General features: G+C 38.5%; 1 protein-coding gene across 1 annotated transcript; it reads right to left on the minus strand.

The window, feature by feature from the left end:
• Positions 1-1,842: 1,842 nt before the first annotated feature.
• Positions 1,843-14,192, minus strand: snrpd2 (small nuclear ribonucleoprotein D2 polypeptide). The gene is made up of 3 exons (XM_039768101.1): positions 14,073-14,192; positions 8,258-8,437; positions 1,843-2,331 (listed from the first exon to the last, which is right to left on the minus strand). Coding segments are annotated over exons 1-3 (357 nt in total). The 5' UTR covers positions 14,075-14,192; the 3' UTR covers positions 1,843-2,156.
• Positions 14,193-16,141: the final 1,949 nt, after the last annotated feature.

Below are 16,141 nucleotides of genomic sequence, written 5' to 3' on the forward strand. Positions count from 1 at the left end.
AGCAGAACAGTTACTTGAGTTGTATAATTCTCATTAAATAAAGTGGCCTTACATCTGTCCTTTGTGATTTTCAATAATCTCGATTTTTATTATTATTTATTTATTTTTTTTTTTAAGTCTTTCATTTTTCAACTGCTTATCCACGCCCGGGTGCAACAGTCTTAGCAGCGAGGCCTACACATTCCATTCCCCAGCCACACTTGCCAACTCATGCTGTGGAATTCCAAGGCATTCCCAGGCCATCTAGAAATGACCATCCTTACAGTAAGCCCTGGGTCTTCCCCCAGCCTGTCATGCCCGACCCACCTCGGCTTGCTCCTCTCAATGTGGCAGGTCAGCGGCTCTACTCTGAGCCTCTACCAGATATCTGCACATCTCATCTTATCTCTAAGGGAAAGCATAGCCCCCCTATGAAGAAAGTTCATTTCAGCCATTTCTACCAGCAATCCCATCTTTTTGGACATTACCCAAAGCTCACGACCATATTTGAGTGCAGGGACATAGATTAACTGGTGACAACATAACTTCACTCGCTGCCTTGATCTGCTTGTCATTTTTTCCCTCTTTTGAACAAGACCTCAAGATACTCAAACTTCTTCACTTAAGGCAGCAACTCACCTCCCTCTCAGAGACGACCATCCACCTTTTTCCTACTGACAACCATGGCCTCTGATTTGAAGGTGCTGATCCTCATCCCTGCCGCTTCACACTTGGTTGCATTCATAGTCAAATGAAGCCAACAGGACCACATCATCTGCAAAACCCAGTGGCACAATTCTTAGGCCACAGAACTGGACATCATCCCCTCCCCAGCTGGACCTTGATATTCTGTCCATGAAAATCACAAAGAGGATAGGAAACAAAGCACAGCCCTGGCAGAGTCCCACACCCACTAAGAACAGTACTGTTCAGTCAACCCCCCAAAGCTCTAACGACGATTATTAAACAGCCCTAAGTATGGTCACCGGCCACCAACACAGCTCCCAGAATCCCTCAAGAAAACCTGTCATACACCCTCACTAAATCCACAAAACATACAGTGCGATTGGGTGTACTCCCAAGACCCCTCCAGGATCCCCATGACGGTAATGAGCTGGTCCACTGTTCCATGGCCTGGATGGAATCCACATTACTCCTCCAGGATCCAAAGTTCAATGACTGGGCCAAGATATTGGAAATTTAGTCTCTGTAGTAAGCAAATATACAGAGAACAGCACACAAGAAGAAGGCAAGGCACTATACCTCAAGTACAACCTGCTTATTTTACATATCTTGAATCAGCTTCTAAAAAATAAGCTACTGGCACAAACAAATCTATAATCCAGTTTAAAAATGTGAGAAAAAAGAAATTAACTCATATGGAACAAACCGTTTAACTCAACTATATGAAAGAGAAATGATCAAAGATGACAGCATAGAAAACAGTTCAACAGAAGCTTCTTAGATAACTATGAATACCAGAAGTGGGTGTCAAACGGCTAACTCTTTAAGGCTGAAATATTCACTGAAGCACTGAGAAAGTTCTGTCAGAATGAGTGAATACCAAAAAAAACCAAAGGCTAAAAAAGGAAAACGTAAACTTACAATGTGGAACGTACAGGAATATCTTTAACCAAACGGAGATTAAGAACAACCTTTCAAAAAACATTTGCTCACCAATTGTACAGAAAATGCAAAAAACGCAATTCAGCAGAATATATTTCCATGTAGCTTATTACAACTGCAAACATCTGGACAGAATTTTAAAAGAAATGCACCGTTTGCAATGTTTCTAAAACCAAAAGGTAATGGTTGGGTGGGGGGAACGGGGACACAGAAAAATTTATGCCATAGTAGAACACGTTTTACTTCTGTTTTATCAGTTTATTAAAAAAAAGAAAATTACAAAATGATATTGTCTTCCTCGATTGCTCTTTTTCACTCCAGCTAATACAAAATGCAGCTCCAATTTCTAATGGAACAATGGCTAGTTATGAAGTGATACAAAGGGCATGTTTTGATGCTTCATTCAAGCCTTGTAAGACACCAACTGAAAAGGTTATTGTAATATTTAATGTAAGAATTTATGGTTAACACAAAATAAAGGATTAAAGTACAGAAAACTGTATTGACTGGCAGAATCTAGAAACCCTGCAGTACAACGTAGGAGGGTACAGTTATTTTCCTGTGATCAGAGGGTTCCTCAGCACCACAATTACTGAATCACCCCGAAGGAACATCTTGGAAATATAGCGGTCCTTGTTCACAGGTTTAGATTTCTTCTTGCCCTTGCCACTTTTAGGTACTTCAGTCCACATCTCCTTTACATTTTCAAGAACCATGTTGCAATGTCTAAACAAAGGGGGGAGAAAAAGAAAAAAAAAAAAAAAAAGTCAGTCAAGTAAAAACAAATACATTACCTGTAACAATAAATACAATGCATTTCACCTCTGCATGAGAACCACCTTTTTCCACCCTTTCGGACATATGCAGTTTTTAATGTCTGGAAAATATTCGGGATTAAATCACTTAGAGATCTGTACATAGACAATGTCTTTGCATCTTTGCATCCTACGAACAACTGCACTCCAAATTTAACTTTCCAAACACCACATTTCTTTCACTACCTTCAAATTAGAAACTTTGTTAAACAGAACCTGTTAAATTTTCCTCGTCTCCCACCTACCTCTATGCTGGAAAAAATTTTGATCAGTCTTGAGAACTCAGACAGCATCTCTGTAATATATAACACCATTTTACAGTCCCTCCCTTTCAAAAATCCAAGAGGACAGTGGGAAAAGGATCTCTTACTTAACATCTCAGAGTGGAAGGTTGCAATGCACAGAATTCACTCGAGCTTCATATGCGCAAAGCATACAATTATTCAACTCAAAATTATATATCAAGCGCATCTCTCTCATTTAAAATTGCCCAAAATGTTTCCAGGGCGAGATCCAACCTGCGATCGCTGCAATCAAGCTCCAGTCTCACTGGGCCGCATGTTTTGGGCCTGCACTAAATTAACATCATTCTGAACCAAAATCTTTAAATGCCTTTCAGACAGTCTTGGTGTCACAATCCCTCCTAACTCACTAACAACTGTGTGTGGTGGGCTCCCAGATGGGCTTAAAGTGTAGAAGGAGAAACAAACTGTAATGGCCTTCACTAGACTATTGGCACGTAGACTTGTTTTGCTCAACTGGAAGAATCATAACTCGCCTCTTAAGTCAGCGGGTAACTGATGTTATATACCACTTCAAACTGGAAAAAAACAAATCCGCACTTAGAGGATCTGTGCAAAACTTTTTCAAAACCTGGCAGGATCTCAATAACATTTTAGAATAAGCATTTAAATTGAGGAAGCAGGTTCTCTCCCATCTTTTACTCCATTTATCTTTATTCATTTATTAATTTATCTATTTACTTATTTTTTACTAGCTTAAAGTTCTACTCTACTGGCCTAGCACTTTCTCTCAGGGAGAGGAGGGCTGATTTGTTCCAAAATTTTTTTGTGTGTAAAACTCGAGTTATTTGTAAGGAATGTTATTTGATTTCAATAAAATAAATAAATACAATGCATTAACTAAAGCATCACAAAATCCATATGTATGTTTTTGAAACAAAAAGAAAATTAAACAGTCCTTTAATCAAATTTAGCTCAAAACAAAACATGAAGACAGATGCCAGATAAATATTATCACATATAAGTAAGCAAATATTTCTTCAATAAATTGCAACATGAATGTAACCGGACATTTATGGATGGGTACTAATTGCAGATGTTTTACTAATTCAATCCACTTTATATCATAAATAGAAAAAGGAAAAATCAGCCTAAACTGTATCCTTCAATAGAACTGTTGCTGTAAAAAAATTCTTTCCAGGTCCAGTGAGTTAAGTTGCAAATCTGTCCTGAACCCACAATTCTGTCTTGGTACATTAAGCAGGAACCTACCAGACAAGAACCTCTTCTATTTGCAAGGTCCAAAACATGCTTTTCTTTTTAAACCTCATTGCAGCATTCTATGTATTGTACTTCCAGCTCAGCACTCATTGGTTCTTAACTCAAACACACAACCCTGCCTCTATGACTCATGGAAGAAAAAAAAAAATCAAACCTATTTATTTTTGCTGGGGCTGAATGATCTGGATATGTTAGACTAAAGAACTTGTGGTCACAGTGAGAGTGTGCCGTGAAGGTCTCCAATTCACTCAGATTAAGTAAATGAAGATTATGACTGAGAAAAAAAAAAATCACTGAAAATTTAATTTAATGTGACAGGGTCTTTAGATGACCATTAAAGATGTGATAAACTTGTAATATAGTCCCAATCTCAAATCTGTTATATACTTCAATTAAGTGTCTTATCTCCTGGGGTAGAGTTAAAAGCAGTATCTTAAACCATCCCAGAGACAACAAAGCACCAGTAAATCCAGCACACCAAAAACTAAACATATTTGCATTTTTGTTTGTATTTATTGTATAATTTGGAAAGAGAGGAAAAAAAAATACTGCAAATAAAGAGATTGTTACATAGTCTACTGTCAAATAATTCAAAGAGTACACAACATGTGTTCCGCCCTTATTTGGGCTCATCCGGTGTACACACTCCACTGTACCCCTCGCAGGGGATCGAACCTCGGACATTAGTGTCACAGACGAAGCCCCTTTATGCTGCGCCACAGCGTGTGGTTTGTTTATTTGACAGCCAGGAGATCTGATGAGCCCAAATAAGGGCAAAACACGTGTCACGTACTCTTTGCATTACTTGACAGTCAACTATGTAACATTCTATGATCTGCTTCTCGTAACTCGCAAGGGTGTGGCAGATGTTTGCCGACTGGCAGACCAACCACATGCGTTACCTGGTAGGTAACCACCCATACAATCAGACCGGGACTCACAATACGAATGATATGAATATGAATGAATGAATGAATGAATGAATACATGCATACATACATACATGCATACATACAGTGGAGGAAATAATTATTTGACCCCTCACTGATTTTGTAAGTTTGTCCAATGACAAAGAAATGAAAAGTCTCAGAACAGTATCATTTCAATGGTAGGTTTATTTCAACAGTGGCAGATTGCACATCAAAAGGAAAATTGAAAAAGTAACTTTAAATAAAAGATAGAAATTGATTTGCATTTCATTGAGGGAAATAAGTTTTTGAACCCCTACCAACCATTAAGAGTTCTGGCTCCCACAGAGTGGTTAGACACTTCTACTCAATTAGTCACCCTCATTAAGGACACCTGTCTTAACTAGTCACCTGTATAAAAGACACCTGTCCACAGAATCAATCAATCAAGCAGACTCCACACTCTACAACATGGGAAAGACCAAAGAGCTGTCCAAGGATGTCAGAGACAAAATTGTAGACCTGCACAAGGCTGGAATGGGCTACAAAACCATTAGCAAGAAGCTGGGAGAGAAGGTGACAACTGTTGGTGCGATTGTTCGAAAATGGAAGGAGCACAAAATGACCATCAATCGACCTCGCTCTGGGGCTCCACGCAAGATCTCACCTCGTGGGGTGTCAATGGTTCTGAGAAAGGTGAAAAAGAATCCTAGAACTACACGGGAGGAGTTAGTTAATGACCTCAAATTAGCAGGGACCACAGTCACCAAGAAAACCATTGGAAACACATTACACCGCAATGGATTAAAATCCTGCAGGGCTGCAAGGTCCCCTGCTCAAGAAGGCACATGTGCAGGCCCGTCTGAAGTTTGCCAATAAACACCTGAATGATTCAGAGAGTGACTGGGAGAAGGTGCTGTGGTCTGATGAGACCAAAATAGAGCTCTTTGGCATTAACTCAACTCGCTGTGTTTGGAGGAAGAAAAATGCTGCCTATGACCCCAAAACACTGTCCCCACCGTCAAGCATGGGGGTGGAAACATTTTGCTTTGGGGGTGTTTTTCTGCTAAGGGCACAGGACAACTCAATCGCATTAACGGGAAAATGGACGGAGCCATGTATCGTGAAATCCTGAGCGACAATCTCCTTCCCTCTGCCAGGAAACTGAAAATGGGTCGTGGATGGGTGTTCCAGCACGACAATGACCCAAAACATACAGCAAAGGCAACAAAGGAGTGGCTCAAGAAGAAGCACATTAAGGTCATGGAGTGGCCTAGTCAGTCTCCGGACCTTAATCCAATAGAAAACCTATGGAGGGAGCTCAAGCTCAGAGTAGCACAGAGACAGCCTCGAAACCTTAGGGATTTAGAGATGATCTGCAAAGAGGAGTGGACCAACATTCCTCCTAAAATGTGCGCAAACTTGGTCATCAATTACAAGAAACGTTTGACCTCTGTGCTTGCAAACAAGGGTTTTTCCACTAAGTATTAAGTCTTTTTTTGTTAGAGGGTTCAAAAACTTTTCCCTCAATGAAATGCAAATCAATTTCTATCTTTTATTTAAAGTTATTTTTTCGATTTTCCTTTTGATGTACAATCTGCCACTGTTGAAATAAACCTACCATTGAAATGATACTGTTCTGAGACTTTTCATTTCTTTGTCATTGGACAAACTTACAAAATCAGTGAGGGGTCAAATAATTATTTCCTCCACTGTACATGCATACATACATACATACATACAGTAGAACCTCTGGTCACGAACGTTTCTGAACATGTACAAATCAGGTTACAATCAAAAAGTTTGCCAAACTTTTGCATCTGTTCACAACCACACACTCTGGTGGCGAACAAAAATACTGGCACCCAGTTTCCCTTCTGGTTCGTAAGCGCCAATGATTTCCACATGTGTTCAGTCTCTCCCTGTACATCGTTTCCGGTCAGATGTGTGTGCATTTGCTGTGAACTCTTTGTGCTCTATTTTGTGTGCTTTTGCATTAATTTTGCAATTAACCATGGCCTCTAAGCAAGTGAAGAGTGGTATTGTTGGCGAGAAGAAAAGTTCAAAGGAAATTGAAATAAATTAAAGAAAGAAATCATTGAAAAGTATGAGCGTGGCATTCACGTTACCAGTCTTGCTGCCGAATACAAGAAGCTGAAATCTACTAGAAATCTATGGATTTCTAAATCAAAATCTTTCTTTGCGGAGCTGGATTCTCCCTCAAAACTGTAACCTCCTTTTCACCCAGCTTCCTCCTCACTTCCTTCATGCCAGAGCTCGAATCATGCAAGGTTAGTTTTCTTGCTTGTTTATGGTTAGTTTTTGTATAAATTAAAGATTTTTCAAACTTTAATTTTTTTCCCCCTGTGGTTAAAACTCATTAAAAAAAAAAAGTGCTTACACCGAGTGGTTTGTAAGGATGTAGCACAAACTCTTGCAAAGTTAGTTTTCTCTGTTCAAGATTTTCTGTGTTATTCAATGTTTTTACATTTAGTTTACTATTACACTGTGCAGTCTATGGTATAATTAACTATTTCTGTGCTTACAAAAATATATATTTACATAGAGTTCGCATGGGCTGGAACGGATTAATCGTATTTACAAACAATCTTATGGGGAAATTACGTTCAGGTCGCGTCTGGAATTTTGGAACGAAATACGGTCGTGACCAGGAGGTACTACTGTATTTTTTTTCAATATATATGCATATTTGCATATATTCAATATGCAAAACATGTAAATTGTACAAATAACTGCAACCGAAACATTTACGCCCTTAAACAAATCAAATGCACAGTATATTATAATTTCCCCACTCTTATCCTTCATTAATTCTGCAGAACACACAGCAAATCAACAGCAATCTGCCAAAGCCTGACCAGAAATTCTCAATAATGCAAACAAGTAGGAACTCCAACATTGCCATACAAGCAAAACTAAGTACCATTTACATTTGGTTATTTGACTGATGCCTTTAGTGAAGGGGATTTACAACATCTGATACAAAAGGTTACATTTCTTTTGTTTTTTTTCTTCAGGTGGAGCACAGACAGGTCAGGTAACCCCCTCATGGTCATACAGTGTCAGTAGTGGGATCTGAACCCACAACCACAGGGTTTGAAGTCCAAAGCCTTAATGACTGCACCACACTGCCTGCCTAAGTACCAGTCTCATTTAAATTATGACACCAAGTACCAATGCATCTGTAATGGGCAGTGGGGGCAGGACTATGGTGTCTTGGTTGGATGCAGATTGCCATCACATTTTTAAATGTTTTTCCCCATCATGCTTTCCCCAGGCATTCAGTTACCACAAAAATTTTCATTTGATTAAACATGCAGATTTTCCTTTCCTTTTCACTTAATATAGACATCAAAGACACGAAAAACCAAAGAAAAAAACCAACCTATCAAAAGCTTTTACACGTCCTAGTAGCTTCTTGTTGTTACGACAGTTGATTAGAACTTGTGTATTATTTTTGACGGACTGTGTGAGGACTGAGAGTGGTCCTGTATTGAACTCCTCCTCTTCTCTCTTTTGGAGTTCCTCAGGGGTCATTTCAGACTTGGGTTTATTTAACAAACTCCTGCGCATAAAAAAAAAATCAAGTTAAACACAATGTATAGTAGGTCATTGTTTGAATTATTACATATTAGAAATGAACACTGTAAACTTAACTTTAATAATGGAACACACTAAAATATTAAAGAAAAAAAAACAAGTGACTAGGTAAGAGTCCTGATTAAAACAAAAATGTCTTCTATTTTTCTTAGTGTATCAAATTGTATTTTTCCTCTGTAAAAGGCAAAAAGAAAATACTGTATTAAGTAACCCAAAAAGAAATGGGTTATTTTAATACTCACAAAAACAGAAATTCTCAAACTAACTTAACCCAGCCATGGCTTTGCCCTCACTGCAACCCAATGTTGGCAGCACTAGGAACAAAGTATAAATCAAGCCTGGACAGAGCACCAGACCAACACCGAGCCCACTCATGCACATATCAACACAGAGGGCCAGTTTACAATTGCCAGTTAACCTAACCCAAAAACTTCAGTATACATGAGGAGGAGAAAATAAAATCAAAATTCTGGAAGAAAAAACTATAGAAACAAGAGTAAAACATGCAACTATCACATGGATAAAACCGAAGAGCGGAATTCAAGTCCCGCACGCTTGATCCATGAGATGACAGACCTTACTGTTGTTGCGTTCAATTTTGAACCGAGTGGGCAAAGTCGGTCCTGGAGGGCCATAGTGGTTGCAGGTTTTTGTTGCAATCCAATTGTTTAAACACACACCAACAGTTCCCAATAACATCTTATATTACATTGTATATTTTCCCTTTTCAATGAGATCACTCAAATAGCTTGAATCCTTAAGTGGATGAGTAGTTCTCAGTCAGTCACTTTTTCTTCTACTAGTTTCTTTCCAAAAAATTGAGTAAACCAGATAGTTCGCAATAAACACACAAAGGTGCAAATGGAAAAAGAGTTTGATGGAGAACTACAAGTTTAATTGTCAACTGCATCTTATTGCTAATAAAGCACAATTAAAAACAGTTAATGTACAAGACTAAAAGAAACTATTAAGGTCGGGGAATTTTGATAAGTGATTAAGAACAGAAGTACTTATCTTTTTGGACCAAGGACCATTTTGCTAGAGTGAAATTTAACGGCAGCAACTTGACGCTAATAGTAATCTGCTAGCGCAATTCTGCATGACATTTCACAAGTTTAACTTAAATTATGTGAACAACAACTAGATTCTGGATTTCCATTTCAAAGTCCCAGATTTCGACCAGCAATCAATAATAATGTGATCCATAATAGTCCCTTGGATATTAAAGGAATAGTCCAACCAAAATTTACATTTTTGTGTGTTACTTTGCCCATGTAGGTTACAGTGATGGGTGAGAGAAAAAATTAAGCTCATGTTTTCATGAAAAAGAAAAGGACAGGACTTTTGACCAATGAATGAGGGGGAAAGAAAGGTCTTCAATTCAAAAGTACAGAGTTATGGAAATGCTCCTCTTTTCTGGAAGTATTCATATTTTACCAAAAACCACGTGTTTTGCATATTGGAGCATTCAAATGGATAACAGGCATGTGGATTATGGACTAGGATTATTTTTTTTTATGGACGTTTTTCACATTGTTGGCTGCTGGTCAGTATTGGGTTACAGTGAAGTTCCATTACATCATATATTTTATCTCCATTCTCCATGAAAACACGGTATTTTTCTCAGCCAATCACTACAAACTACATGGGGTATGTAACATATAAAAAGAAATATTTTTGGTGGAGGGTTCCTTTAAACTTGGTAAGTTTGTCAGCATGGGTGTGTGAGTCACCACTAGACTGCAAGACTGTTTAAACCAGATGTAAGCTCTCCAGATTGAAAAAGTGAGGCTGGAAGAGAGGCCTGCACAGTGAACTATATAGCAAGAGAATATATATGTTAAAAGAGGTGGGTGCTGAGGCAACCACAGCAAGCAAACAAGATCTAAACTGGAAGGTGTGGAGTTGAAGCAAAATTTGTTAATGTCTGCAAGGAACCTAGATGGTTTACTCCACAGTGGTAGTTTTAGATGAATTTCTCTTCTATCTAGGTATATTGATTTAGCAGTAATTTTCTCAAACTAAATAAGGAGAAAACAAAGATTTTAGTGGTTGGCAAACATGGATATAATGAGGGTATTAGAAATAAACTTGATCCATCAGAATTAAAAGTCAAGACAGAGATAAAGAATTTAGGGGTAATTATTGACTCTGACATGAATTTTAAAATCACATATCAATCAGATTATTAGGACAGCATTTTTTCTCTTAAGAAATATAGCAAAAGTTAGACCTCTAATAATAAAATTGCAAGGTGTTGAGAAATTATTTCACGCTTTTGTTTGCAGTTGGCTAGATTACTGTAACGCACTCCTCTCAGTACCACCCAAAAAAAAAAGACATCAATTGATTGCAACTCGAGCAGAATGGAGCTGCTAGAATCTTAAGTAGGAAAAGAAAATCGGAGCACATTTCTCCAGTTCTGATGTCACTACACTGGTTACCTGTGCCATTTAGAATTGACTTTAAAATACTGCTTATGGTTCACAAAGCCTTAATAATCTGCTCTCTCTTATATTTCAGAATGCCTCTCACCTTACACTCCAAATCGTAACCTTAGATCTTCAAATGAGGGTCTGCTTAGAATTCCAAGAGCTAAACTTAAAAGAAGTGGTGAGGCAGGTGGCCTTCTGCTGTTATGCACCTAAAATCTGGAAGAGCTGACCGATAGAAATTCGCCAGGCTAATATAGTGGAGCACTTTAAAAAAACTGCTAAAATCACACTATTTTAACAAGGCTTTCATATAGCTTCATTTTATTTTAATCCTGATATTTTTTATATGCATTTAATTATCATTCTTGGTGTCTCCACAATCCATACTAACACTTACTTTCTCTTCTGTTCTTTTTCTGGTTTTCTGTGGTGTTGATCTGCACCCCCACCACCCAATCAAAGCATCCTGAAGTCCCTACATTGATGGATTAAAGGCCAGAACCCACATGACCGTCATCATCAAGTTCTTCCATGAGAACCCTGAATACCATGAGGACTGATTGAAGTTATTTATGTTAGGTAGAATGTCTGGGCGGGAGCTGAGCGGTCTTGTGACCTCGGAACCCCTGCAGATTTTATTTTTTTTCTCCAGCCATCTGACCTTACTTTTATTCTATGTTACTTAATATTGCCTAATTTTATTTTATTTTTTTAAAATATATTTTGTCTTTATTCTCTTCATCATGTAAAGCATTTTAAGCTACATCATTTGTATAAAAATGTGATATAGAAGTAAATGTTGTAGTAGTAGTGCTGATGTCAGCTAGCACCCTTGACTGTTGCAAATACTCTAAATGTTTAAGTAAAAAAAAAAAAAATACACAACAGACCAATGTACCCAAGCAATTAAAAGTCACTTTGCTCCGATGACTGCCAGCTTGCAAACCACTTGACACGCAGTTAGGGGTCACTGCTTCAGACAATATTGTTAATAAATTTGCTGTCATTAGATACACAGCCTCTTATAAAATCACAATGATCTGCCAATTGCTGGATGCAGAAAATGTTAGTTTAAAATAAGGAAAGTTCTGTATTAACATATTTATACAGAAACAGCAAAGATGATTAGAGAAAAAAAAAAAACCCAACAACAATATAAATACCTTATTAATATGATTTACCTGTAAGACATAAATAAATACTTTTTTTTTCCTGGCATCTCTCTACTGATCCCCAAGCCCTTGTTAGCCTATGGGACAGGTGACACTATACTACAAAAAGGCAACAAGGTCTCATTCATTCTACTCTGACAGCAGGTGGAAAGTGCACACTTTCTGCACGTCTCCTCTGGTCGTGGTCTTAAATTGGGCACGCTGCCGCATCTCTTTCTTTGGGTTTTTTTGTGCTGCCATCTAACAGATTGAAGGATGCCTGGCCACCAAGCAGGTCTCAATGTTCTATTTTTCATTATGTAGCAGGGAACCTTGCCTTACATTTTCGTTTGGCTAAAGATCTCAATTTAACCATCCAGCTTGGAGGTCGGACATTATGATAACTCTCTTGGGCACTACTCCATTACCTCAACAGGAGGCGAAGTAGCAGAATCCAGCCCTGCTCACTCCATTTCACCTCAGAATGGTAATCAGGATAAGGACTATGCTCTATTGAAGTACCTTAACACATTTCAGGGTACTTTGTTTTTGTTACTTTTATTTTCCAGCATAGTACCTTGCCCTACAAATATGTCTAGAGTTCTGAAACACTGGCGTTTTGAGGTATGGGAATTATACCCTCTAACCATGATCCAAGAGAGTGGAGACGTTGCATGTTTAATTACCACAACTAGGAATTTCCATGCACATAAATGCAAGACAGAAAACGGTCTACTAGTCTTGAAGCACAAGGCTGTTCAGTTCTACAGCAGGCTTACTAGTGACTCTAAGCAAGTTAATATTCCCCCAGGGCTCACGCTGAACCATTACAGAAGCATAATCTAGAAACCTGTTTAAATCAATTATAAGGAATTCAGGTGGCAGCACCTTTCCACTGGGCTCAGGGCAAGAGACGACTCACAATTTCACTATAATGTAAAGCACCTAGAGATGATGTTCGCAATGGAGGAGTGCTACAGGAAATCTGGATTTGACATTAAGGTGTTCATGTCTCCAGTTCAACTTCAACTAACTAAACCTGTTAAGCATGATTAAGTTAAACAGTGGGAGCAACAGAACTATACTGTAAAGCGTAACACGTTTCTTACCGCTATGTGCGGAAGACGCTGCTCAGGCGTGCAGGATGAGAATTCAACACCCACTAAAGACATACTGTGTTATTATTACAATTACTTAAGCTTATTTGGCTGACGCCTTTATCCAAGGCGACAACATTTGAGATACAGCACAAATGATTACATTTCTTTTGTATTTTCATTTGAAGCACAAGCAGGTGAAGTAATCTGCTCCTGGTCATACGGTGTTAGTAGCACAAGATCTGAACCCAAAATCATCGGGTTTAGCTTAACCACTATGTGACCTGGGCAACCAAGTCAGATCAACAAATAAAACGAAGATTAATAAATTTCAAATACCTCAAATTTAAAATACTCTTGATTTATAATAGCTTGCCGTACAACCTATTAGGTATTACCGAGCTATGCACTGAAGAAGTCGTCCAGTTCAGTAAAATCTGAAAACATAATCCCTTTGAGGGTAACTACATGGTTTTAAACCAATCTACATTTTTTTATTTAAAAAAAAATCTACTTCAAATATATCTGATTTTAAAAAAAAAAAACTTGCCTTGGAAATCAGTTTTTACAAAAACGCGACACGACATGAACTGGCTTAAAACAGAATGGAAATCAAACTAGGACAGAACTCACCAAGCAAGAAGTGTGAACTCTAAAATGGAAAAGGAAACGTCGGTCGCACTACTTGTTCATTTTTGTTGGCAAATCTTAAATCCAGTTCAACGCAACCTAATTAGCAATTCTTTAACAATAGGAGAAGCAGCCCACACAGGCCTCACTACTAACCCCGGCGTTTTTATCAAGCCTATAACTTAATTCAGATTGTTGGAGACAGGTCTATAATCATAAGACTTGAAACTAATGCATGAGCACATGAACTGCATAACAACAACAAAAAAAACCATTACAATACGTACATTTTCGTGACTATAAAAACCTTCTTTCTTTTTTCGACTTAAACCTTTACGCCGACCACACGCACGACACTCCGACTCTTTCTTGAAGCGCCGAAGAAGACCTTCCGGTGTCAAACTCGTGGATTGGTGCTTAACTGTGATGTCAATATTAAGCGCTTCCGTAGCGACATAGACTTACTAGACGCCGCATGACCAGCAGCATCGTACGTCAACGTCGCCGCCATATTGCGAGTGGCACTGCTGTGAAGTGAAGCAATGGATGCAGACGCCTCACGCGTGTGCTTCTTGGGATTGTATAAACCGCTGCACGCTCCAAACCAGATCCTCGGGGATTACATTTCATAGGTAAGGCTGAACAATTTTTTTTGGTTATATTAGGCCATTAGAAAATCCTGTTTTATAATCTTAGCACTCAAAGTCACCTTACAATTAAATTAAACAACATTAGTAAAATTAAAACAAGAGAATGATAAATCAAAAAGCAATAATTAGCAAACAAACAAAGATAACTGGTAGTAAAAGTACAAAATTCACAATTGGTGTGCCAGTTTGAAAAGATACATTTTGAGGGCAGTTTTAAAATGTGTTATTGAATCAAGCTGACGTATATGAGAGGGAAGAGAATTCCCGAGTTGACAAGCACCATGAGAGACGCTCGACCTCCCATAGCACTGAGTCTGACGTGTGGTACAGAAAGTCGAGCTGCAGATGAGGATCTGAGTGAGCGAGACGAGTGTCAGTCTGTAGGAGATCAGTGAGGTGTGGAGAGCTTTAAATGTTCAGAGCAGTATTTAGTATTGTATTCTGTAGTTAACAGGGAGCCAGTGAAGTTGAGAGGGAATCGATGTAATATGTTCAGTGGATTTAGAACAGCAGGTTATTATCCTGGGAAGAAGTTGTAAGGGATGGATACGTTTTTGCGGAATGCCAGATAGAATAGCATAACAGTAATCTATGCGTGAGGTGACTCAGGCATTAACCAATACTTCAGTACTGTGTTGCGTAAGAACAGGACGAAGTCTAGAAATGTTTTGGAGATTGAAGAAGGCAGTCCAAGAAATGTTACTTATATGGGAGGAATTGGGTTATTTACTGTAATAATTGCCATTATTAGTGTATAAATGGGTATAAATAATTGCATGTAAACGATTCACCAAAATCTGTTGTATGTAAGCGATACTGTTTTAAGTAAGGAGTAACTTTGACCCCTTGTAGGGGGTAAACAGTTGGGAGCTGATTGATGTGGCCTGCACAACTTCTAGACCTTCTGATAATTTTTGCTGAAGACACCTATTAGTTTACTTTTCATCATATAATCGTGTAATTTCCTGCACAAAATATGATCCAAAATTATTTTTTTTTTTCGTCTCTAAAGGGCCAAAGTAGTTGGAACCTCAAAAAGGTCGATGCCATACATAATTAGACTTCAAGACAAGTCGAACAGTATATAATATTGTGGGGTTAGTTACTGGTGAGTTAGAAGGCGACCAGACAAAAAAAAAAAAAAGGAAGTGATTTCAAAGCATTCAGAACTAAAACTTAAAAACACAATATCAAATTTGTATAAAAGTGGATATCAAATTAATGATAAGAGGCAGGTGGGTATGATGTAGTGGCCAAGTTTAAAGTAGTAGTTTGCTAGGGCAGACCTCACTTCCAACTCACGGTGTGACCCTGAACAAGTCAATTAATTCCCATACCATGTTCTGAACAGGGTCACGGGGGTCTAGAGCCTATCCCAGCAAGCATAGGGTACAAGGCAGGAACAATCCCTGGACAGGATTCCAGTCCATGAGAGAGTGAACACATACACACACACACTCTCAAGGGTCGATTTAGCATTGCCAATCCACCTAACCTGTGTGTGTTTGGACTGTGGAAGGAAATGAGAGCACCAGGAAAAAACCCATACAGACACAGAGAGGACATGCAGACTGTATGCAGGGAGGACCTGGGATGCGAACCCTGGTGTTCTTACCACAGGGAAGCAATGCTGCTACTGTGGCACCATGTTGCCCAACTGTAAAAATATATATTTAAATGTTAACAATTGTAATTTATGCTAATAA

Source organism: Polypterus senegalus, chromosome 11 (genome assembly GCF_016835505.1).
Source record: "Polypterus senegalus isolate Bchr_013 chromosome 11, ASM1683550v1, whole genome shotgun sequence".
NCBI lineage: Eukaryota > Metazoa > Chordata > Cladistia > Polypteriformes > Polypteridae > Polypterus > Polypterus senegalus.

Bases quoted from the DNA above. Each gene is read 5' to 3' on its own strand.
- snrpd2 (XM_039768101.1), bottom strand. The intron at 2,332-8,257 runs GTTGGTTTTTTT...CCCTTTGTTTAG, and splicing joins CGTGTAAAAGCTTTTGATAG to ACATTGCAACATGGTTCTTG.